Below are 26,262 nucleotides of genomic sequence, written 5' to 3'. Positions count from 1 at the left end.
AAATTCCCCTGGAGAAGGGAATGGCAACCCATTCCAGTATCCTTGCCTGGAGGATTCCATGGAGAGAGGAGCCTGGTGGGCTGTAGTCCACAGTCCACGGGGTCGCAAAGAATCCGCCACGACTGAGCGACTTAACACACACACACACACACACACACACACACACACACACACACTCACTCAGTAGAACCAATTTGACAGTTCAGAAACAAGCCCTAACTTATACACAAACTAAGGGAAATGGAAACGGGTTTTTAGTAATATAGGTATTGGGGAAACCCTCTGTGAGGAGAAAAAAAAAATTGATTCACAGACCTATCTTATACTCTCTAAGTTTACGTAAAGGTATACATATCTGTAATTGACACGTTGTATACTTTAAATGTCTGAAAATTTTACTTGTCAATTATATATTGATTTTTTAAAATAATTCTAAAATAAAATAATTTCCAAAATAGAAAAAATAAGTTCTATGTGTACATCTATGTGTATATAAATACACATATATATTCAAGATTCTTAGATATGTGTTTTTTTTTAACTTTTATAAAGTCCTTCAGTTAAATTAATACATAAGTAAATATCCAAATTTCTAGATGAAAAGGCTTAGCATAAATGGAAGAAATCACAAAGATTGATGGATTTGTTATGTTAGAAATGTAAAACCTTCACTAAATCAACAACTTCGCCTAACGCTAGTCCTATTTACTTTCAAATGAGCCAGAATTAAAAGAAATTTATACCTTGACATATTTTTGCCATATAATGCCAAAAAGACAGCTTTGGTTCCAAAATTTGTGGAGTTTTTTTTTTTTTCACGTTTGATTTGTATATGGGAGCTCATATTCAGGAAATTTTATAATTGAAGTACCGTCAAATAAATAATGTGTAAATAAGCCCACCAAACAACATGTGTTAAAAGTTCTATGAATGATATAGCTACTAATAATGATATTATTGATATTCTACTAATAAAAAACTAAGATCATGGCATCTGGTCCCATCACTTCATGGCAGATAGATGGGGAAACAATGGAAACAGTGAGAGACTTTATTTCCTTGGGCTCCAAAATCACTGTGGATGGTGACTGCAGCCATGAAATTAAAAGACACTTGCTCCTTGGAAGAAAAGCCATGACAAACCTAGACAGTGTATTAAAAAGCAGAGACATTACTTTATCGACAAAAGTCTATATAGTCAAAGCTTTGGTTTATCCAGTAGTCATGTATGGATCAGAGAAGGCAATGGCATCCCACTGTAGTACTCTTGCCTGGAAAATCCCATGGATGGAGGAGCCTGGTAGGCTGCAATCCATGGGGTCGCTGAGGGTCGGACACGACTGAGCGACTTCACTTTCACTTTTCACTTTTATGCATTGGAGAAGGAAATGGCAACCCACTCCAGTGTTCTTGCCTGGAGAATCCCAGGGACGGTGGAGCCTGGTGGGCTACTGTCTATAGGGTCACACAGTCGGACACGACTGAAGTGACTTGGCAGCAGCGTATGGATGGGAGAGTTGGACCATAAAGAAAGCTGAGCACCAAAGAATTGATGCTTTCGAACTGTGGTGCTGGAGAAGACTCCTCAGAGTCCCTTGGACAGCAAGGAGATCAAACCAGTCAATTCTAAAGGAAGTCAGTCCTGAATATTCATTGGAAGGACTGATGCTGAAGCTGAAGCTCCAATATTTTGGCCACCTGATGTGAAGAACGGACTCATTGGAAAAGACTCTGATGCTGGGAAAGATTGAAGGCAGGAGAAGGGGATGACAGAGGATGAGATGGTTGGATGGTATCACCAACTCGATGGACATGAGTTTGAGTAAACTCCAGGAGTTGGTAATGGACAGGGAGGCCTGGCACGCTGCAGTCCATGCGGTTGCAAAAAGTCAGACATGACTGAGTGACTGGACTGAACTGAATGATGTAGCAGATGCCATATAATCAAGAACTGAAAGAGATCACATTTGGCTAAGTTACAGAGCTGAGTTCATTTTCAGCTTCTTTTGAAAGGGTTACTCTGGGTGAGGTAGCTGAGCAGACCGCAGCAGCTCTTCTGCAGCCTAGTTATTTTTAACTAGGAGACCAGGTAACTGCAGTAGGTACCTGTTGTTATAATGGATTAGTTAGGAGCAGTGAGCCATTGCTTAGCTTCTTTTCAGTTAAGGGAGGGAGTGCCCAGCCAGTTTAATCACTAGCATTGGAGGGGAAAGAATGTAACGGGAGCTTTTAAGAGGACTATATGAGAAGGACCTATGACCTAAAGGTCTATAAGCTGCTTTGGTAGTGATAACTGAGAGTGAAGGCCTGGTTAAAAGTTTTGTCACCTGTGTTCTCCAGACATCAACACTATAGTTTTCTACAGATGCTCCCATCTCAGGGAGGAAGTGGAAACTGGTTTCTATTCACATATTATGTGTTAGCTCTCTCACCTTACTCTCTGATTAACCACTGCCATCACCACAACCCCACCATCCTCAGCTCTCTGCGTGCTAGAATTTCGGTTATTCAAATTAAAAAAAAAATTATAACATGCAGTCTTAGAACTCAGTCACTCTCCATCATTATACCCCATATTACATGAGACACTGAAAGTCTATACAGAATACACACCATTCCTGTTCCTAGACAGGGCTTCTATCTGGGTATATCAGATGCCTGTAGTCTTGAGGAGCTACTACATGTACATTCAACAATAACTTCAAGCCAATTTTTAAAAAAATTATTACTAATCTTTAAGGAACCCCTTGTATCCTTAGGCAGGTTAGAGTATTCTTTACCTACTCTTGTTATTTCTCTGATCTCTTACATTGCTAGAGGCTGGTGATAATGTCCTCAGTTTTATATTAAGAGTTCTGTCCCTTGATTCTAAATTATATGCTTCCCGGAATCAGAGACTGAAAATTATACAACCCCACTTCTCCACCCCAAACACATACAAATAGTACAATGTTTTGAATAAATAGTTTTTTGTAGGATTAGAAACCATTATGGGGTTTGAGTTGCCTGTGACTTAAATTTCTTAGCAGTGTCCAGGACGTCCCACTATCCTGGACACTGTATGCAAGCCAAAAGGCAATAAAATTGGTAGAGGAGCCATCAAGTTGTTAATGAGTCATAAATTACCTCTTACTCATTATATTGTAAAAGGAAACTCGAGTTACAAAAGACAATCTGGTTGTTCTAGCACCATCTAGAGGAAGGCATAGAAATGGTTAACAGATTTTACAACAGCACCATATCAGTTCATTTAATATCAGTTCATATCAGTCCAAATACACATCCTTCCTATCTCTCCTTGTGCACTAAATATGTCATGATATAATAAGGTATAATTCATTTGGCCATTCAGCCAAACTTTACTCTCTTTTTATCAGCTCCTGGCTGATAGCATGTTACCTTTTTGTGTGTTTATCTGTTCCAGCTGGGTTGTAAGATAGGATAGGGCTTAAAAAAAAAAAAATGGATGTGGGATCTGTCAGTTGTGGTATGCAGGCTCTTAATTATGGCATATGGGACCTAGTTCCTTGACCAGGGATTGAACCTGCACCCCTTGCATGGGAGCACAGAGTCTCAGCCACTGGACCACCAGGGAAGTCCCTATAACTTATTTTAATCTATTAGTACACTAATCAGTAATTAACAAGAATTTTTTTAGCATGAAATATTAGACTTTTTCAGATCTTCTTCCTGCTGTTCGACACGTAGCCTCAGCTCATTATCACATGGTTTCACTCTTCCTTACGTGTGCCAAGCTCATCCCAGATCCTCTTAAAAGTTAGAAAATCCTACCTATTCTTCTCTGATCTGTCTATACCACAGTATGTGTGCTGCTGCTGCTGCTGCTAAGTCGCTTCAGTCGTGTCCAACTCTGTGCGACCCCATAGACGGCAGCCCACCAGGCTCCCCCGTCCCTGGGATTCTCCAGGCAAGAACACTGGAGTGGGTTGCCATTTCCTTCTCCAATGCATGAAAGTGAAAAGTGAAAGTGAAGTCGCTGTCATGTCTGACTCAGCGACCCCATGGACTGCAGCCCACCAGGTTCCTCTGTCCATGGGAGTTTCCAGGCAAGAGTACTGGAGTGGGGTGCCTTCGCCTTCTCCAACAGTATGTGTAGCATATTTTTTAAAATAATGATTTGATATATATTCATTTTCCCTCCCCCTAAACAGGGTAAAATTTTCAGTTAAGGTTTGAATCTCCACTAGCACTTGGCATAATGATGAAGTATAATCAGTAATGTATATTTGCTGGCTCATTGCATGAAAGCAGTGTTTGAGGCATATTCATCTGAGAGCAGTTTACTGGCTGGATTGACAGAAAGAATTAAAGATTGGAGTTAGGAGCATAATTCAGTCTGTTAGAATAATCTAGAGGTAAGTTAATGAGGACTTGGTTCTGATGGTTGTGGTTGGGGATAGGGAAGAAGATATTATTCAGAGAGAGTTCAAAGGCAGAATAGACAGGCCATGGTGACTGGCTTGTATCCAGATGCCACAGAAAGCCAGCTGTGCTTCCTCTTTTTATTGCCTTTTCATTTTGCCCCAGATTTTCTGCTTTCTTCAGAGATCATCAGTTGCCTCTCTTTAGGGTCCTGAATTCTCATAACTTAGAATTCCAACGGGGCAAGTGGATCCCCACAAGGCAAAACTGACAATAGTCATAGAACTAGCTGGTCCCCAAGTTTCTGTCGCCCAGCATGAAGATGGCTGCAGCTTAGTTAACATCTCCATGAAAAGGCAGAAGTAAAAGAATGCTTGGGTTGTATGCCTTAAGTCAGCAGTTTTTAAACTTTAGACTTAGGACTCCTTTTCATCCTTAATAATTAGTAAGGAACTCTAAGAGCTTTTGTTTAGTATGTATTGATAGTATCATTATTGACATTTGCCATGGTAGAAATTAAAACAGAATCTGTTAAAAATATATTTATTAATCTATTTTAAAATAACAATAATAAACCTGTTACATGTTAACATATTTATGAAAAAATAATTACAGTTTCTAAAACAAAAATTTAGTAAAAACAGTAGTAGTATTTTACATTTTTACAAATCTTTTTAATGTCTTGCTTAATAGGAGACAATCTGGATTCTGATATGTACTTCTGTATCCAATCTGTCAAAATATCATGTCATACCTCCTCTGGAAAACTCTTATGTACACTCAGGATAGAATGAAAATAAAAATCCAAATTTGTCTTAGTATTATTATGAAAATAGTTTTGAGTCTGCAAACCCCTTGAAACTGTCTTTGGGACTGTCAGACATCCCTGAACCATACTTTGAGAATCCATACCTTAAGCAATGCTTTTTAGTTTCTCTGTCTAAGAGAGTCTTAAAGATGTATGTTTCATTTTATAGACATGTGTAAGCATTCTTGGCATCTATATTGAGACCCTCATTACCTATTAGTAGAAAAAACATACTTAAAAGTGGAATAAAAACAAGTCTTCAATTTAAAAAATTTTTGTTTATTGGACATTGATCATACACCCCATACTGCTTTCAAAGCTCATGACAAATTAATTGTAGAGAGTTACCAAAAATGATTTTGTCTGACTAACTGATTCCTTTGGCTAATATCAATAGAATTTTTCCCCATGGACTTTGCATTGCAAATATAACAGATAGAATCATGGAATTAATGCATGTGGAGTGTATATGGCCATGAAGTCAGGTAAGAACACCATAGGGCCTGATAATAGAGTTATATTAGTATTAACTCCTTGATTTCCTCATCTAAAGTAGATTATAAGAAGAAAGTTGGATGTGATAGAGAGCTTGGAAATATGGAAATGACTACTACTGCAAAAGGTAGACATGTTGGGCTTCCCTGGTGGTCCAGTGGGTGGAAGTCCACCTGCCAATGCTAATCCAGTAAAAGCAAAACACAAAACTCAACTGAGAAGTCTGGTCTCAATGAACAGAGTCTTGAACCCTTAATATTTCAGTAACCTTTAAAGGGACATTCCTTTACCACACCACAAGATGATCATATCTAGAATAATGTCCCTGAGTCATGAAGAAAAATATTAAAATATACTTCATATATTGAATCCTCAATTTATGAATGGCTTTTCTTCCAAAGTTAATTTAACTTTCAAAAACATTTATTTATAGGAGCAGCTAAGTAATTATTATTTTGGGTCCCAATCTTATCTATTCAACAAAGAACCTTTGAGTGCTTAATGTCAATAGAAATGTTTCAGTTAGCTCTCATTTATAGCTTTGTTTCAGTGAAGGAATACACTAAGGCCAAAGCCTGGGCATATATACTGTTTCCCTCCGGCCTCCATTATTTGTCGTATAAGATGCTGCTATCACAGTCTGCAATTACAGTCCAAGTGCCGAATTCAGTCCACTGCCAATTTTTGTAATTTCACTGAAACACAGCCATAACCCGTTCATTTGTGTATTGTTTGTGACTGTGCTACAAGAATTGAGAAGTTACCATAGAGACTGTGTGGCCTGCAAAGGCTAAAATAATTTGCTGTGGGTTCCTGACATTAAAGGTTTATAAACCGCTCGTCTACACATCCCGGCTTGCCCTGATCTCTGACCTCATTTCTTCCCACTCTTCTTACCCCACTTCAGTCTCATCCCACTTTGCTCTTCCTGAAAACACGCCAAGCACGTTCTCACTACAGTGCCTTGGCACCTGCTTTCTCCTCTGCTTCAAATGTCCCTCCGTCTAACTTCCTCATGCTCACACTCTCAGGTTTCTCTGCTTGCATGTCATCTTCTCAGTGTTTCTCTGCTTGCATGTCATCTTCTCAGTGAGGCTTCTCTTGACTGCCTATTGTAAAATAGCAACATCCCATTCCTCGCATTCTTTATTCTTTTGCTCCTGTTTCATTTTTCTCTGTAGGGCTTACACTATCTAACATATATTTACTTGTTCTCTGTCTCCCATCACTTGAATATAAATTGTATAAGAGCAAGAGCTGTCAATTCTGTGCATTGCTATATCCCAGATACTCTGTGCCAAAGTAGATATTCATTTGTTGAAGGGAGCGAGGGATGTAGGTAGGAGGCAAAGGGAGATTTGCATGTTAATCTGGACTTCCCTGGTGGCTCAGATGGTAAACATCTGCCTACAGTGTGGGAGACCTGGGTTCAATCCCTGTGTTGGGAAGATCTCCTGGAGAAGGAAATGGCAACCCACTCCAGTATTCTTGCCTGGAAAATCCCAAGGACGGAGGAGCCTGGTAAGCTACAGTCCATGGGGTCCACAAAGAGTCGGACACGACTGAGCGACTTCACTTTCACTTCTGTCCTTTATAGTTGTTGGCAAATTGGGATTGAAACAAGATTTAAAAGCAGCATATAGCTACATACTTCTGTTTCCATTTGAAAACTCGAGGCTACTGGCAAACTCCATCTCATGTGACCTCTTGCCCCAACCTCTTTTTTCAGTGCCATGAGAGCAAACAGCTGTCCTTGTTTATCTTTGTTCTCCATACTAGTCCAGTGTAGGCTCTTAATATTTTCTCCCAGCCCAGAAATGGACCTTGGTATCTTCTTAGTTGGTTTTTTTTTTTATATATATAACTTCAATACTTCCCATAATGCCTGGCAAGTAATAGAAGCTCAGTAAATATTTGCTCCATGAAGGAATAAGTTAAATTAATTCTTTGTCAACTTAGGATAAAATACTATCATAGGTTTTCTGTTGTTGTATAACAAATTATCCCCAAAATGTAAGGATCTAAAACTTAAAACTTTCTGTGGGTCAGCAATTCAAGAATGGCTTAAGTAGCTGGTTCTGTCTCAAGGTTGCTCGTGAAATTGTAGTCAGAATGTCAGCTGGACTGCTATCATCTGAAAGCTTATTTGAGGATCACTTCCAAGTTGGCTCACTCACAGGGCTGTTAGCAGAAGGCCTCAGTCTCTGGCCTCATGCACCTCTCCATAGGATAGGCTATTTCAGTGTCCTTATGACACAGTAGGTAACTTCCTCAAGAGAAGTAATCCAAGAAGAAAAACATTGCCTTTTATCATCTAGTCTGAGAAGGCTACGTCCACCACATTCTTGTTTGTTATAAGCAGGTAGCTAAATGTAACCCACACTCAACGTGAAGGGAATTAGACCTCTCTTTTTTTTCCACATGATATATATTTTTTTAATTGGAGGAAAATTGCTTTACAGTGATGGTTTCTGCCATACAACAATGAAAAGCAGCCATAATTATACATATATCACCTTCCTCTAGAGCCTCTCCCTCATGCCTCTCCCTCATGCCACCCAATAGAGCATCACAGAGCATCTCTCTGGACTCCCTGTAGCAGCTTCTCACCCGCTGTCTACTTTACGCATGGTAGTGTATGATCCCACTCTTTCCCCAGTGTGTCCACAAGTCCGTTCCCTGTATCTACATCTCCATTCCTTCCCTGCAGATAGGTTCATGAATAACATTTTTTCTAGATTCCATATATATGCATTAATATATGATACATGTTTTTCTCTTTCTGACTTCACTCTGTATAACAGGCTTTTAGGTTCATCCACCTCGCTAGATAGAACTGATTCAGATTTGTTCTTTTTTATGGCTGAGTAATGTTCCATTGTATATATGTACCACATCTTCTTTATCCATTCATCTGTCGATGGACACCTAGGTTGCTTCCATGTCCTAGCTATTGTAAATAGTGCTGTTGTGAACATTGAGTTACATGTTATACTTCTCCTTTCTGAAGGGAAGAATATCAAAGAATTTGTGGTCATATTTTAAAACTTCCACAGTTACTTTGATACTCCGAATTGAATAAAGAGACATTTCCCATTTACAGGAAGTGAGACAGGGTTTCAGAGATGGTGTTATCCTGCCACTTATTTGCCCTTTTCAAGTATATTATTGCCTGTGTGCTTTCCTAAAGGGAAAAACATTTTTGAAATAGTCCTACCAAAATTAATTACTATTTTTACCTTTTTTTGAATAGGTAACACATGTATATGGCACAAAAATTCAACAGTAAAATGAATATACAATGAAAAACAAGTTTCTTTCCCCTGAATTCCAGCCACCCAGTTGCCCTCCGTAGGGAAAACCACTAATACTAGTTTATTCATCCTTTAAGAGACCTTCCGTGCACTTAGGAACAGATATTTATATGCTTGTTTGTTTTTTACACAGTGGTAGCATACTGTAATTGCTGTTCTGTATCTTGCTTTTTTTTTTTGCCTGTATATCTCAGACTTTGTTCCATATCAGTTTGTTTAATAGTTGCTTTGTTCTTTTTAATAGCTGCATAGTATCCCATCATGTGGATGTTCAAAAACATATTTAATTGCTTCTTCATTGAAGCACATTTAGTTTCCCATCTTTTGCTATTGTAAACACTGCTGCTGCGAGCACCTTGTTCATTTTGTACACTGAGAATATTTGTGGATAAATACCTTCAAGTGGATTTGTTGGGTTAAAGAGTATGTGTTTTTTGAAAGATAATGCCAGATTGCCACCAGGGCTTGAACCAGCTTTATACACCCACCAACAACATATGAATTTCCTGTGCCCCTCTAGGCATAGTAACAGTAGAAACATGTAGAAAGGTTGCCAATAAATAAAGGATTATTATGCATATTTTACACTTCAGGCCTGACACTATCCCCTGGCGTATGTTGACACCAATTTTTTTTTTTGGGTTTTGAAAGTTTTTTAAATGAAGTATAGTTGATTTACAATGTTGTATCAGGTTCTTATGTATTTGGCTGTACTGGGTCTTAGTTGCAGCACATGGGATCTTCATTTTATCGTGTGAGGTCTTTGGTTGGGGCACATGGGCTCTCTAGTTGTGGCACACGGACTCTCCAGGTGCGGCACACGGACTCTCCAGGTGCGGCACATGGGCTCTCTAGGTGCAGCATGAAGGCTCAGTAGTTGCAGCATGAAAGATTGGTTGCCCTGCAGCATGGGGGATTTTAGTTCCCTGACCAGGGACCAAACCCACGTCCCCTGCACTGGAAGGCTGATTCTTAACAGGACCGCCAGGGAAGTCCCATACAATGTAGTGTTAGTTTCTGGTGTTAAAATATTGTTTGTTGATTAACCTCAGGGGAGATAGACTTTCTCTGTGGAAGTTGACTGAGTTGGTAACCATATCCCAGAGTTTTTAATTCTTTGACAGAATAGAATGCTCCTGAGAGAGAACTTAATACCTGCTGTCAGATCAGATCAGATCAGTCACTCAGTCATGTCCGACTCTTTGCGACCCCATGAATCGCAGCACGCCAGGCCTCCCTGTCCATCACCAACTCCCGGAGTTCACTCACACTCACGTCCATCGGGTCAGTAATGCCATCCAGCCATCTCATCCTCTGTCGTCCCCTTCTCCTCCTGCCCCCAATCCCTCCCAGCATCAGAGTCTTTTCCAGTGAGTCAACTCTTCACATGAGGTGGCCAAAGTACTGGAGTTTCAGCTTTAGCATCATTCCTTCCAAAGAAATCCCAGGGCTGATCTCCTTCAGAATGGACTGGTTGGATCTCCTTGCAGTCCAAGGGACTCTCAAGAGTCTTCTCCAACTCCACACTTCAAAAGCATCAATTCTTCGGTGCTCAGCCTTCTTCACAGTCCAACTCTCACATCCATACATGACCACAGGAAAAACCATAGCCTTGACTAGACGAACCTTTGTTGGCAAAGTAATGTCTCTGCTTTTGAATATGCTATCTAGGTTGGTCATAACTTTCCTTCCAAGGAGTAGGCGTCTTTTAATTTCTTGGCTGCAGTCACCATCTGCAGTGATTTTGGAGCCCAGAAAAATAAAGTCTGACACTGTTTCCACTGTTTCCCCATCTATTTCCCATGAAGTGGTGGGACTGGATGCCATGATCTTCGTTTTCTGAATGTTGAGTTTTAAGCCAACTTTTTCACTCTCCACTTTCACCTTCATCAAGAGGCTTTTTAGTTCCTCTTCACTTTTTGCCATAAGGGTGATGTCATCTGCATATCTGAGGTTATTAATATTTCTCCCGGCAGTCTTGATTCCAGCTTGTGCTTCTTCCAGCCCAGTGTTTCTCATGATGTACTCTGCATACAAGTTAAATAAACAGGGTGACAATATACAGCCTTGACGAACTCCTTTTCCTATTTGGAACCAGTCTGTTGTTCCATGTCCAGTTCTAACTGTTGCTTCCTGACCTGCATACAAATTTCTCAAGAGGCAGATCAGGTGGTCTGGTATTCCCATCTCTTTCAGAATTTTCCACAGTTAATTGTGATCCACACAGTCAAAGGCTTTGGCATAGTCGATAAAGCAGAAATAGATGTTTTTCTGGAACTCTCTTGCTTTTTCCATGATCCAGCGGATGTTGGCAATTTGATCTCTGGTTCCTCTGCCTTTTCTAAAACCAGCTTGAACATCAGGAAGTTCACGGTTCACATATTGCTGAAGCCTGGCTTGGAGAATTTTTGAGCGTTACTTTACTAGCGTGTGAGATGAGTGCAACTGTGCGGTAGTTTGAGCATTCTTTGGCATTTCCTTTCTTTGGGATTGGAATGAAAACTGACCTTTTCCAGGCTTGTGGCCACTGCTGAGTTTTCCAAATTTGCTGGATTGCTTTAATGTTTTCTTGAAGTATAACATAAATAAATGCATAAATATTAAGTACATGATTTGATGACTTTTTACATATTTATATGGCTGTGTGACCACTACCTGTATCCAGAATTAGAACATTACCAGTTCCCCTTGAGGATTCTGTCATGCCCTCTGCAGTCAATACCATCCCAAAAGGTAACCACCATTCTGATTTCTACCATTATAGATGAGTTTTCCTATCTTGAAATGTTATCACAGAGTATGTACTCTTGTTTGGCTTCTTTCACTTAACATCATGTCTGTGAGATTCATCCATTACGTGGTGTGTAGCAGTAGTTCATTCTTTAGAGCTTTATAGTATTACATTATGAATATACCATAATTTATCCATTCTACTTTTTACAGACATTTGTGTTATTTCTAGTTTGGGACTATTATGAGTGAAGCTAATATGAAGATTCGTTTACATGTCTTTTGTTAAATATGAGTTCTTGTTTCTGAGAATTGCTGGGTCATAGATTTGTTGTTGTTGTTCATTGCTCAGTTGTGTCCAACTCTCTGTGACCCCATGGACTGCAGCATGCCAGGCTTCCCTGTCCATCACTGTCTCCCAGAGTTTGCTCAAACTCATGTCCATCGAGTCAATGATGCCATCCAACTATCTCATCCTCTGTTGCCCTCTTCTCCTCCTGTTCTCAGTCTTTCCCAGCATCAGGGTCTTTTCCAATGAGTTGGCCCTTTGCATCAGGTGGCCAAAAAAGTATTGGAGTTTCAGTATCAAAATGAGTACTTCCAATGAATATTCAGGACTGATTTCCTTTAGGACTGACTGGTTTGATCTCTTTGCTGTCCAAGGGACTCTCAAGAGTCTTCTCTAATATCGTAGTTCGAAAGCATCAATTCTTTGGAGCTCAGCCTTCTTTATGGTCCAACTGTCACATCCGTACATGACTACTGGAAAAACCGTAGCTTTGACTATACGAACCTTTGTCGGCGAAGTGATGTCTCTGCTTTTAATACACTGTCTAGATTTGTCATAGCTTTTCTTCCAAGGAGCAGGCATCTTTTAATTTCATGGTTGCAGTCACCAGCCACAGTGATCTTGGAGCCCAAGAAAATAAAGTCTGTCACTATTTTCAGTGTCAGAGGTTGGGTCATAGGGTAGATTATGTTTAGCTTTACAAGATCTGCTTAGAAATACATGAGTTTGGTAGAAATAAAATAGCTTTCCAGAGTGCTTTACCAATATATACTCCCACTCAGCTAAAATTTTTTTCTACCAGGTAAATAATATCTGAAATGACATGCCTTATATTTCTTGCCTTGTATTTTCTTTAGCTTAAGTCTTTCATCATTGGTAAGAATCCATAGGAAATAATATTTTATTAGTCATTTATACTTTTAAATGCTTGAGTTTCACAGCCTTTCACCGAATCACAGAATTTTAGAGGTCTAGTCCTGTAACAAAGGAAGATAAAGTAGCTTGCCCAGAATCATACAGTTGGTTACTAACTCAGTTGAATACAGTAGATGCTTATTCAACTCACAAAATAAACCATTACTGTATTCAAACACTAGTAAGACTCCCACTATGTATAAGAATGGAACTACTAGTAAGTTTTTCTTTTATTGACTTAAATAAAACTGCCAAATATTGCTTCAGCAAAGAAGTGTTCATTCAGGACAGACAGAGAAATGCAGTTTGGGATCTGCAGCTGTGATGAGCCACATGCAAGTCCCACTTTTATAGATGGGAAATGGAAGTTGGGGAGCTAGAGAAAACAAAGAAACCCTGATTGAGTCCTTGCCAAGAAAGAAGAGGATACATTCTTCTTCCTTTTGGGCTCTGCTGTTATCACAGGGCATAAGAACACCTTCAAGTCTTACAGTTCTACTTAGGTTTTTGCTTATTAATTTTTTGCACATCCCCCCCTCCCTTTTAATCAAGATCTTTCTCTGAAAGTATCACTGACCAAAAGTCAGTTTAGGTAGTTTGAGTAGGTTTTTGTCTCTCAGTGGCAAGAAGGACCTTTCCTGGGTGTAAGATCTCCCGCCAGAGGGAAAGTACAGATTAGAAACCTATTTGCAGTTACATCCTAGTGACAAGGGAAGGCAGAAGGGAGAATTCACAATCACTTCTTATCTAAAGTCCATATGTTATCAAGATCTTAAATATTTCAGATCATCTGAAGTGTTATGTCAAATAATCAGAGGTTTGGCAGTAAACTTACAATAGGGCTGGTCCAGGTGTCTTGGGAAAGCTGGCTCAGTGGATGTTGTTGCTTCATTTCTGGGAAATCTTCATTTTCAGATAACCAGATACTGTGAGGTCCTCAGGGTTTGCTGCTTTCTTTACTTGTATCACATGATTCCCCAAGAGTCTGTTCCTTGGAGTTAGGTGGTACAGGAGTTGGTGGTGCCTGATAGGGGCCTTTGCAATGAGGTATGAGAGAGTTCTTTCCCAGTAGATGAAATCTCCAGGTTACTGGGTGTAATGCTTACAGTCTTCACCTTCCCCAGGGTGCACTGTGAAAAAGACTGCGCTGTCAAGCGTGGTTATTTTTAATAGAAGCAGTTAGGCCTCTGCAATATTGGACTATCTCTCCTTTTATTACTTGTGGGTCAAAAGAAGCAGGAGCCAAGTGCATCGGACATCTTATTACTATCTCAAAGGGTGAGAGTTTATGACTTCTAAAAAGGGTAGATCTGAAATATGGAAGGACTAACAACAACAGTTTTAGCCAAGGTATTTGGAGGGCCTCCAACAATTTTGCAAATTGAATCTTAAAAAAAAAAATATGTGTGTGCATGTATTTGGCTGTCAGGTCTTAATTGCAGCACAGGGATCTCTGATCTTCACTGTGGCATGCAGGGTTTAGTTGCGACACAGGGAATCTGGTTCCCTGAACAAGGATCGAACCTGGGCCCCCTGCTTTGGGAGCAAGGAGTCTTAGCCTCTGGACCACCAGGAGGCATGCATGAGTGCTCAGTTGCTCAGTCGTTGACAGCTTCATTTATGACCTCATGAACTGTAGTCCACCAGGCTCCTCTGTCTATGGGATTTCCCAGGCAAGGATACTGAAGTGGGTTGCCATGCCCTCCTCCAAGGGATCTTGCTGACCCAGGGATCGAACCCACATCTCTTGCATCTCCTGCATTGGCAGGTGGGTTCATTACCACTGGCCACCTGGGAGGCCCTAGTTAGAGAGCTAAAGGTGCTTAAAGTACTTAAATGTGTAACAATTTCTTTTCCAATGTCCTGACTCTCTGCAATAGTAGCAGAAACTGGGGATTTGGGTTTTGTTTAGGAGCCTTCATCTGCTGGATTTGAAGATTAAGAATTTTGGTGGTCTCCCGTTTAGTCATTCATTTAGCGTGCAAGAGAGCTAGTTTGTCAGATGAAATCTCAAGCGGACGCAGTTTCCCATTCTATTGTGGTCCTTTTTAGTAGAAGGGAAAGCTCCCAGTTCAGCTCATTAATAAACATAGAGTTGAAAATTTCTCAGGTGGCATCAACATGTGAAGGAAGACCAGAATTTTTTTTTAATTTGAATTTGACTTAATATTTATGAACAATTCACCGGATTTTTCTGTGCAGACCTGAATTTTGTTTCGATTAACAGGCTTTGAAAAAGCCCTAGGAATTGCTCAGTGAAGTTGCTTAGCAATAGCTCAAACCTGATCATATAGTAAGTTAGTGGGCTGGTCTCCCAGTCATTATTCTAGAGACATTTCAGGATTTTCCCAATTAGAAGTTTTCCTCCAGTGCTGGGCCTGGCTTTCACCAACATGTATATGAACTAGCTAATTTAAGCCAGGGAAACCTGTTTGGTAAATTTGAGTGATTATATTAAATTCCTCAGCAAATCTGTGAGGATCTTCCATTACTTTGGGAAAATCTTTGACAATGGCTTACAGTTCAGTATAAGGGAATATAAGAAATTAGAGGTTTAACCTCTGAATCCTGCTCAGAAGACTTAATTTTAAAGGGACAAGTTTTAACAATTTGAGAAGAACAGGGAACTGGGAGAGTTTCAGAAATGGGATAAGTTCCAGGAGAAAATCTGTATGAGGGAACCGAGGGCATGGAGGAGGCACCGGCAGTATAGAAGGGAGGCACGGAGGCAGAGTCTGTCCCCAGGAAGCCAAGGGACAGAGACAAGATGGTGCTGAGGGTGGAGGGCAAAGGTTGGTGCTGGAAACAGATGTTTGAGTCATTAGATGCGAAGAAATAACAGCAAAAGGTATTGAAGAAAAGCAAGCAGAACAGCAAGAAGAAAATCAGGCCAGAGTGGTGTCCTTGTCCTGAAGACCAAATGAAGAAAATGTTTCAAGAAGGAGATGGTGAAAGACTTCCCTAGTGGCTCAGTGGTAAAGAATCTGCCTGCTAATGCAGGAGACACGGGTTCAATCCCTGGTCTTGGAAGATCCCTGGAAGATGCCAAGGAGCAACTAAGGCCGTGCACCACAACTACTGAGGCTGCGAGCCCTAGAGCCTGTGCTCTCCCGCAAGAGAAGCCACCGTAATGAGGAACCTGCACATGACAACGAAGAGTAGACCCAGCTCTCTGCAACTAGAAAAAGCCTGAGCAGCAGTGAAGACCCAGCAGAGTCAAAACATAGAAGTTTAATAAAAAAGGAGAGTGGTCAACTGAGATGATTGGATGACCTCACCTATTCAATGGACATGAACTTGGGCAAACTCCAGGAGATGGTGAGTGACAGGAAGGCCTGGCATGCTGCAGTCCATGAGGTCACAGAGTCGGACACGACTTGGTGACTGAACAGCAACTGAGCAGGCAGGAAGCTACTAGATCCCTGAGAGAAAGAATATACTTAGTGGAAATGGTGACAACGAGGGCTCTGGAGGTAAAATTTGCTTTTCCAACTATTGTGCCAGTATCAGTCTTGATTGCACAACTGTTTTGAACTGTCCTCTGAAACAAAGTAGTGCTGCTTTGGCATCAAGTTGTCTTAACACTGTCACTCCTGTGACTTGGGGGAACCTGACTGCTGCCTCATACCAAGTCATTTCCCCTTTACTGTGTTCCTGTGTTGATCACCTTTAAGAAGGGAGAATACTCAACACTCTAAAACTTAATAATGGTTTATTGAGATTATGTCTGTGAGGTCCATGGTAAATACGCAGATAACCACCTAGAGAAACACAAAGCAATACTTCTACTTTTAGCATTATTATTATCTTTAAATATGCCAAGCCTTTCCTTATTTTGTGAACACTTATTCAAAATAGGGAACTTTCTCAAATGAAAACCAATTTTTCTCTTTCTCTTCAGCCTCCTTGCTGCCCTATAGTTAGCCCCTAACAGTGAAACTAGGTCTGTTAAGTGTTATTTTCTGCTTTTTCCTTCCTGTCCTCTTATTCGCCCAGCTGTCTCAAGCCAGAACCTTGTAGGAAGAGAGTTATATTTCAGAAAACTGTTTGCTCTGACATTTAAACAAGCTTCCATTTTGTTTTTCCATATTAGAATTTTTTCTCTTCCCCTTGTCCACTTCCAGCACTCTGTCTGACCTGTCATCTTTTCAGTTCATTCATTATTGTTAAGGTTTGCAGATTATACCAGAGGAAGGAGACAGATTTATAAACGTGTGTTCCTGGCCAGCTGTTTCAAGAGGAGGAATAACATTCTTATTATTATTGTATACCTGCTCTCTGTATATAGCTGTGCTCATCTGCCCTTGTTAATGAGGCACCTACTTCGAAGTCTTACCTTGTCTAGAAATAAATGGATTCTGCTCCTATTCAAATTGGTTATCCAGTAATCAGATCAGGTTATCACTGGGAGGAGACATCCATATGAATTCACTTTGCTAACAGCCAGAGAGAATTTTGCCCAATTGCTTTCTTAGGAGGTCTGTCTGTGTATATATACACACACACACACATACACACACAGAGCTGAATCACTTTGCTATATACTTGGAACTAACACAACATTGTAAATTATACTTCAGTTTAAAAAGTAAATATATGAGAGAAAAAAAATGGTTAAAAAAAAAAAATCCAATTGACTAAACCAAAGTTCTTTCCTGCCCTGATTTCATTAGATTGAGATTTTCTATTAGGATAATCTTTTTTTTTTCAGCTCCCTTGTCTGTTCTGGTTATATGATAGAGCATTCTAAAATATGATTCCAAAGAGAACAGGAGCATTAAAAAAGTACCCTTGATAAGGAATGACTGTTACTTACAGTCATTTAAATTTTTTAAAAACTCAGTACATTGGATAAATTCTATCCTGTATGTTGTAGTCAAAGAAAATATTATAAGTTGCAAAAATCAGAAACAAAGAGAAAAGAATATGAAAGATCAGTATGAGTCCTTAGGAAAAAAAAATAATGAAAGAAATGGCAGAAATTTAAAATATAATAGTAAAAGTGAAAATTTCCTAGAAGATGAAGGAAATCCCTTAGCATCAAAAGACAAAGAAATGGGAAGTAGGTTGGAAAGATAAGAGGATTAGTCTAGAAGGTCCAAATAGGAGTTCCAGTAAGCAAGAACAAGCAACAAGTATAACTAATAAGAAGACAGAAAATTAACAAGGATGTGCAAGATTTGAAAAACATTATCAATCAACTTGATCTATATAGGCTACCCAACAACTGCAGAACATACATTTTGAAATATTCTTTTCAAGCGCACATGGGATATTCTTCAAGATAGGCCATATTTTATACCTAAATTGATTCTCAATAAATTTAAGAGGATTGAAGTCATATGTAGTATGTTCTCTAACTACAGTAGAATTATATTAGAAATCAGAAACAAAAAGATCGTTGGAAAATTCCCAGGTATTTGAAAATTTGACAACACTTCTAAATAAACCCAGAATTTAAAAAAAAAGGGAAACTAGAAAATGTTTTGACCTGAATGATAATAAAAACATTAAAACTTGTGAAATGCAACTAAAGTGGGCTATGAGGGTAATTTATACCTTCAATGCTTATATTAGAAAAGAAAAAAAGATCTAAAACAGGTGTTGGCTAATGTTTTCTATAAAGGGCCAAATAGTAAATATTTTAGGCTTTGAGGGCCATATCATCTCTATGACTCACACTCAGCTCTGTCCGCCTTGAGGTGTGAAATCAGGCATAGACAGTGGGTAAATGAATAAATGTGGCTATGTTCCAATAAAACTTTTATTTCTGAGCAATATCTGAATTTCATATAATTTCAGATGACATAAAATATTATTCTTTATCATTTTTTTATACCACTAAAAATGTAAAAACCATTCTTAGCTTGTTAAAGATACCTTTAAAATATTTCATGGTAGAATGTTCATGATCTTGTGATAAGACATAAAAATCACAAACCATAAAGGAAAAGCTTAATATATTTTACTTCATTAAATATAAAACTAACCAAAAATAATTTAGAATTAAGGCAAAACAAACAAACAAAAAGTCCATGTCGGGGAATTCCCTGGAGATCCAGTGGTTAGTACTCCACTCTCGCTGACAAGGGCCCACGTTCAATCCCTGGTTGGGAAACTTAAGAAATCATTAAGCCATGCAGTGTGGCCAAGGGAAAAAAAAAAGGCAAACCAAACAAAAAAAGGTCCATGTCAGACATTTTATACCATGTTAAATTCCAGATGGATGAAAGAGTCAAATATAAAAATTCAAACCATAAAAATACTAGGAGAAGCCATAAGAAAAAAAAAAAAACTGTTAATGAAGTGATGGACTGGGGAAAGCCTTTTGAAATATGACAAAAAAAAGACAACCTAAAAGTAAAGAATTTCTGCCTAGCAATAACCACCATTAACAAGTAACAAATATTTGTTTTTGCGACCCCATGGACTACAGCACGCCAGGCTTCCCTGTCCATTGCCAACTCTCGGAGCTTGCTCAGACTCAGGTCCATCAAGTCAGTGATTCCATGCAACCATCTTATCCTCTGTCATCCCCTTCTCGTCCTGCCTTCAATCTTTCCCAGCATCAGGGTCTTTTCCAATGAGTCAGTTCTCCCCATCAGGTGGCCAAAGTATTAGAGCTTCATCATCAGTCCTTCCAATGAATATTCAGGACTGATTTCCTTTAGGACTGACTGGTTGGTTCTCCTTGCAGTCCAAGGGACTCTCAAGAGTCTTCTCCAACACCACAGTTCAAAAGCATTAATTCTTTGGCACTCAGCTTTCTTTATGGTCCAGCTCTCACATCCATACATGACTACTGGAAAAACCATCACTTTGACTAGACGGACCTTTGTGGGTAAAGTAATGTCTCTGCTTTTTAATACACTGTCTAGGTTTGTCATAGCTTTTCCTCCAAGGAGCAAGCGTCTTTTCATTTCATGGCTGCAGCTACCGTCTGCAGTGATTTTGGAACCCAAGAAAGTCTCTCACTGTTTCCATTGTTTCCCCATCTATTTGCCATGAAATGATGGGACCGGATGCCATGATCTTGGTTTTTTGAATATTGAGTTTTAAGCCAACTTTTTCACTCTCCTCTTTCACTTTCATCAGGAGACTCTTTAGTTCCTTTTTGCTTTCTGCCATAAAGGTGGTGTCATCTGCATATCTGAGGTTATTCATATTTCTCCCAGCAATCTTGATTCCAGCTTGTGCTTCATCAAGCCTGACATTTTGCATGATGTACTCTGCATATAAATTAAATAAGCAGGGTGCTAATATACAGCCTTGACATACACCTTTCCCAATTTTGAACCAGTCCATTGTTCCATGCCAAGTTCTAACTGTTGCTTCTTGACCTGCATACAGATTTCTCAGGAGGCAGGTAAAGTGGTCTGGTATTCCCATCTCTTTAAGAATTTTCCACAGTAAACAGTCACAAATAAGAAAAGACTATAATTCAGTAGAAAAATGAGCAAAGGATATGAACAGACACTCCAGTAAAAAGGAAATACAGATGTTTCATGCAGGTATCATAATGAAATGATATACAAACTGATAATAAAAAACATGACATTAAAAGTACGTAAAACACTGTCTCCTATCAGACTGGCGAAACCAACAAAGTCTGAGAACACTGTATTGCCAAAGGGAAAGAATAACAAGTGTTCTCATGCACTAATGGGTTTATAAATTAGTACATCCTCTTTGAGGAAAAATTGGAAGTATTTATGAGAAATCCGAATACAAATACTCTGTGAGTAGCAGTTTTACTTATGGGAATTTACCTTACAGACATATTCTATAATATGTAACATAAAGCATGTGTTCAAGATCAGTTATTCAGCGTTATTTGTAGTTGCAGAAGAGTGAAGCAACCCAAATGTTCATCAACAGGGAAGTGGTCAAATCAATGATGGTGCAGTTTGAAATCATGCATATGTAGCCATTGAAAAGAATGAAGTAGTTCTATGTGTGATCATATAGAATGATCCAAAATATATGGTTACATGGGAAATGTGTATAATATTGCTGTACACTGCTACCATTTGAGGAAGAATATATAAACATATTTGCTTATAAATATATAAACTACCTCTAGAGGAATCCATGGATATCCATGGATGTTTCTGAGTAGGGGACCCGAAAAGTTGAAGAATAGTGACAGGAAGAACACTTCATTTTATCTTGGGTTTGTTTGCTCTTTTTTTTTTTTTTTTTTTTTTTGGCTACCTTTTAAATTTTGGAATGTGGCTGTATTATTTATTCAAAACCATTTTAAAATAAAATGAACATGTCAGGAATGTTCATTATGATGTCATTTAGAGTGAAAATGTGCAAGAAACATCTAAATTTTCATCAATAGGATGTATAAATTGTGGTCAAGTCATGCAGTGACATACTTGAGCACCGTTAAAACAAATGGGTTAAGCTCTTCATGTCAACACTGATATATCTCAAATTTGTAATGTTGTGAGAGAGGTAAGTTATACAACCAGCATGATCCCATCATTGGCAGGTTTGAAAATACAGTAAACAATGCTTTTCAGCTATGATATTTTGTTCTTTAAAAAAGAAATTTGTTGCAAGTATAGCATAAAATCTTATAAATCCATTGAGCTGCTCCATGGGCACATGGAAGTTTTTAAGTTAACCTTTGTATTTTTTAGTGTATTTGAAATGCTGCATAGTTTTTTAAAAGTTAGGAAAATGTACCTTCACTGGACCATGGAATCTTTGCAAATGCTCCCATCCTAAGGGCCCCTGGTAGTGGTGTAGGCAGTTCCCGTGGAACTGTTCCAGCCTAATGCTGTTTGGCCCGTTGGGACATAACAGCACCCCCTAAACCCTCCTACAAGAGCTAGAATGCTACTCAGACGGAAAACACTCTTCTCAGTGGCCAGCAGCATTCCTTCTGTGTGTATCTGAGTCTTCTTGTCTTTCAGGGATGTTAGTGGTGAATGTAACGTGGAGAAACAAGACTTACGTAGGTACACTTCTTGACTGCACACGGCACGATTGGGCACCCCCAAGGTAAGCACGCTACAGCCTCTGTCTGAACCACCCTTATCAGTAATCTCTCATACCTTTATCTTGTTAGAGTTGGATAGCTTTTAAAGGACACTCAGCTTTTAAAGGACAGTATGGTATAAAAACAAAGGAAGGCATCGTATTCATCTGGCATTCAAGAAGAATAAATCAGTTAGGTGTTGGTTTGGGTAGGAATGGTGAGGAGATCCTGTTTAAGCCTTTATCTAGAATGACTGAATTCTGGCTTCTACCTAAAGTCATCTCGAGACCAAGGTCAGAATCTGACTGTGGGGGAACAAGCATTCATTGATGATATTTTCTGATAGTAGCTATCTCTCAGAAGTTAAAACTCAAGAACATTTTCAGTTTCATAAGCTCCTTTAGACAATCTGGATTTCACAGAGACCTTTCAAGTTGCAGTTGGCCATAAGACTGATATTTCTGTGAATTTCAGCTAGTTCTTATTATTAATTTCCAGTTCATCAGGGTTGGGGGAACCCAAATCTCAGGGAATAATGTATAGCTAGCATGAGGTAACATCCTAGAAGCTCACCAGTAATGCAGTTAACATGTTTTCAGAAGTTTCTTTAACAAATATTCATTGAAAATGATAGTTACCATTTGGACAGTTCTTCTGGAGGCTGCAGCTAACCTGGTTTGAAGGTAGCTTCTTTTCTTAATAATATCTTGTTGTGTTTGTCATTTGCCAAGGTTCTGTGACTCTCCCACCAGTGACTTGGAAATGCGCAATGGTCGGGGTAGAGGCAAACGCATGCGTCCCAACAGTAACACGCCTGTCAATGAGACAGCCACAGCCTCTGACAGCAAAGGGACCAGCAGCAGCAGCAAAACCCGAGCGGGAGCCAATAGCAAAGGCCGTCGGGGCAGCCAGAATTCTTCAGAACATCGCCCACCTGCCAGTAGCACCTCCGAGGATGTCAAGGCCAGCCCTTCCTCAGCTAATAAGCGGAAAAACAAACCCCTTTCAGACATGGAGCTGAATTCTAGCTCAGAGGACTCCAAAGGGAGCAAACGTGTCCGTACGAATTCCATGGGCTCAGCCACTGGCCCCCTCCCTGGGACCAAGGTGGAACCCACTGTTCTAGACAGAAATTGTCCTTCCCCAGTCCTGATTGATTGTCCCCACCCTAACTGCAACAAAAAGTACAAGCACATCAATGGACTTAAGTACCACCAAGCTCATGCCCATACAGATGACGACAGCAAGCCAGAAGCAGACGGAGACAGTGAGTACGGAGAGGAGCCCGCCCTCCATGCAGATCTCGGGAGCTGCAATGGCGCATCTGTCTCACAGAAGGGTTCCCTATCCCCTGCCCGGTCAGCTACCCCCAAAGTTCGGCTCGTGGAGCCCCATAGCCCTTCTCCTTCAAGCAAATTCAGCACAAAAGGCCTCTGTAAGAAAAAGTTGAGTGGGGAAGGGGACACAGATCTTGGGGCCTTATCCAATGATGGCTCTGATGATGGACCCTCAGTAATGGATGAAACAAGCAATGATGCTTTTGATTCTTTGGAAAGGAAGTGTATGGAAAAGGAAAAATGTAAAAAGCCCTCTAGTTTGAAACCTGAAAAGATTCCTTCCAAAAGTTTAAAGTCAGCCCGGCCCATCGCCCCTGCCATTCCCCCACAGCAAATTTATACCTTCCAGACAGCCACCTTCACGGCAGCAAGCCCAGGCTCCTCCTCAGGCTTGACCACCACTGTGGTCCAGGCCATGCCCAACAGCCCCCAACTGAAGCCCATTCAGCCCAAGCCCACTGTGATGGGAGAACCTTTCACAGTCAACCCTGCCTTGACTCCAGCCAAGGACAAGAAAAAGAAAGAGAAAAAAAAGAAGGAATCTTCAAAGGAACTTGAAAGTCCTCTGACCCCTGGGAAGGTATGTCGAGCAGAAGAAGGCAAAAGCCCATTCAGGGAATCATCGGGAGATGGGATGAAAATGGAGGGCCTCCTGAATGGCTCCTCAGACCCCCACCAGAGCCGACTGGCCAGCATCAAGGCAGAAGCTGACAAGATCTACAGCTTCACAGACAATGCTCCCAGCCCTTCAATTGGAGGCAGTAGCCGCCTAGATAGCACTACCCCTACCCAGCCCATGACCCCGTTACACGTAGTGACCCAGAATGGAGCTGAAGCCAGCTCAGTCAAAACCAACAGCCCTGCATACTCTGACATTTCTGATGCTGGGGAGGATGGAGAGGGCAAAGTGGACAGCGTCAAATCCAAGGACCCTGAACAGCTGGTCAAGGAAGGGGCCAAGAAAACTCTCTTCCCCCCTCAGCCACAAAGCAAAGACTCACCATATTACCAAGGCTTTGAAAGTTACTACTCTCCAAGCTACGCACAGTCCAGCCCAGGGGCTCTGAACCCCAGCAGCCAGGCAGGAGTGGAGAGCCAGGCTCTGAAGACAAAAAAGGATGAGGAACCTGAGACCATAGAGGGAAAAGTGAAGAATGATGTCTGTGAAGAAAAGAAGCCTGAGCTGAGCAGTTCCAGCCAGCAGCCCTCCGTCATCCAGCAGCGTCCCAACATGTACATGCAGTCCCTGTACTACAACCAGTATGCCTACGTGCCGCCCTACGGCTACAGCGACCAGAGCTACCACACCCACCTCCTGAGCACCAACTCCGCTTACCGACAGCAGTACGAAGAGCAGCAGAAACGGCAGAGCTTGGAGCAGCAGCAGCGAGGACTGGACAAGAAGGCCGAGATGGGCCTGAAGGAGCGGGAGGCAGCCCTCAAGGAAGACTGGAAGCAAAAGCCGTCAATTCCACCAACTCTCACTAAGGCCCCCAGCCTCACGGACCTGGTGAAGTCAGGACCCAGCAAGGCGAAGGAGCCAGGGGCGGATCCTGCCAAGTCAGTCATTATTCCCAAGTTAGATGACTCCTCCAAACTCCCCAGCCAGGCCCCAGAAGGACTTAAAGTAAAGCTGAGTGAGGCCAGCCACCTAGGCAAGGAGGCTTCTGAGGCCAAGACAGGTGCCGACTGTGGCCGACAGGCAGAGGTGGATCCAATACTCTGGTACCGACAGGTAACTGTTTTGGAAGGAAATGGAAATACTGTTGGATAGTCTTTCTCTCTTCCTCATAAATCAGGGCCGTCCTTATGTAGGGAATCAACATAGTACAGATAGCAGGAGAAGAAGTCTATAATGTTAGGGATTCTTTACTTTTGTAAATCATTTTAATGTTTTTTTAAAAGCACTTTTTACACCAGTGAAAGAGGTTTTTCCCATTTAACAAGCGAGGCCCAGGTAAGTTAGCTTGATTTGTCTGGAGGTACTCAAGACTTCACCAGCAGAGCCAGAACCGGAACCAGGTATCTAGTGAAGCCTAATCATGTCTCGTCCACTGTGTGGTTCCCACGGAATGAGGAAAGGTGGTCTCTCCAGTTTTTAAAGTAGGCGGAAGCACACTACTCAGACGGAAAAGATTTTATAGGCAGAGTTAGAACTAAGAGCTTGGTGTTACTTGTTTCTCTGTTCATGAGGCTTAGGAAGGCCCCCTTTGGTGCCGCAGTTAGCCCGCCCTCCCTGAGCGGAGCGGCTCGTACAGTTCCCTGCCCCCAAACTTGCTCTGAAGAAGGGAAACCACCTCAGTATCCTTGGAGCAGAAACAGCTTCTTCCAGTCACTCCCCTCAAATGCTTGTTTTCTCATAGAGAAGACCCCCCAGTGGATTTTCCCTATCTTTCCCCACATTTTATAGCCTTTTGTTGGGGGGAGGGGACAGGCATTTAAGCAGGAGGGACCATACTTGATTTTGAACGAAGATCGGTAGAGGCCAAGATCCCGCAGTGCTCCAGGAGTCTGGTGTTGTCTGCTCTGCACTGGTGTTTCTATTGGGACCTTGGGCTTGAAATCTCTCTCTCTCATCTGTACAACACTCATGTCATTCTGTGATTGTTGCAGGAAGCAGAGCCCCGGATGTGGACGTATGTGTATCCTGCCAAGTACTCGGACATCAAGCCAGAGGATGAGCGGTGGAAAGAGGAGCGGGACCGCAAACTGAAGGAGGAAAGGAGTCGGAGTAAGGACTCTGTTCCCAAGGAGGATGGGAAGGAAAGCACAAGCAGTGACTGCAAGCTGCCCACATCAGAGGAACCCCGCCTTGGGGGCAAGGAGCCCCGACCCAGTGTCCACGTGCCTGTGTCCTCCCCCCTCACGCAGCACCAGCCCTACATCCCCTACATGCACGGCTACTCCTACAGCCAGTCCTATGACCCCAGCCACCCCAGCTACCGTGGCATGCCTGCCGTGATGATGCAGAACTACCCAGGTACCGTACCACAGCCCCG

The 26,262-nt window shown here is 41.1% G+C and overlaps 1 protein-coding gene and 1 long non-coding RNA gene across 4 annotated transcripts in view; one reads left to right on the top strand and one right to left on the bottom strand.

Annotated features, from left to right (window-relative positions):
• ZNF609 (zinc finger protein 609) overlaps nucleotides 1-26,262 on the top strand; it is a 202,433-nt gene that overhangs the window by 169,011 nt on the left and 7,160 nt on the right. For all 3 annotated transcript variants that reach the window (XM_027553759.1, XM_027553758.1, XM_027553757.1), the window contains exons 4-6: nucleotides 21,862-21,949; nucleotides 22,658-24,998; nucleotides 25,877-26,243. In XM_027553759.1, coding sequence (XP_027409560.1) covers nucleotides 21,862-21,949; nucleotides 22,658-24,998; nucleotides 25,877-26,243 — 2,796 coding nt within the window. The remainder of the gene's footprint in view (nucleotides 1-21,861; nucleotides 21,950-22,657; nucleotides 24,999-25,876; nucleotides 26,244-26,262) is intronic.
• LOC113900221 lies at nucleotides 25,122-25,870 on the bottom strand. The gene is made up of 2 exons (XR_003513095.1): nucleotides 25,722-25,870; nucleotides 25,122-25,381 (listed from the first exon to the last, which is right to left on the bottom strand). It is a non-coding gene; the product is annotated as an uncharacterized LOC113900221 (long non-coding RNA).

The sequence above is a fragment of the Bos indicus x Bos taurus genome, chromosome 10 (genome assembly GCF_003369695.1).
Source record: "Bos indicus x Bos taurus breed Angus x Brahman F1 hybrid chromosome 10, Bos_hybrid_MaternalHap_v2.0, whole genome shotgun sequence".
NCBI classification, from domain to species: domain Eukaryota; kingdom Metazoa; phylum Chordata; class Mammalia; order Artiodactyla; family Bovidae; genus Bos; species Bos indicus x Bos taurus.
The sequence above is the reverse complement of the archived record's forward strand: the minus strand, read 5'-3'. Positions and strand labels throughout refer to the sequence as shown.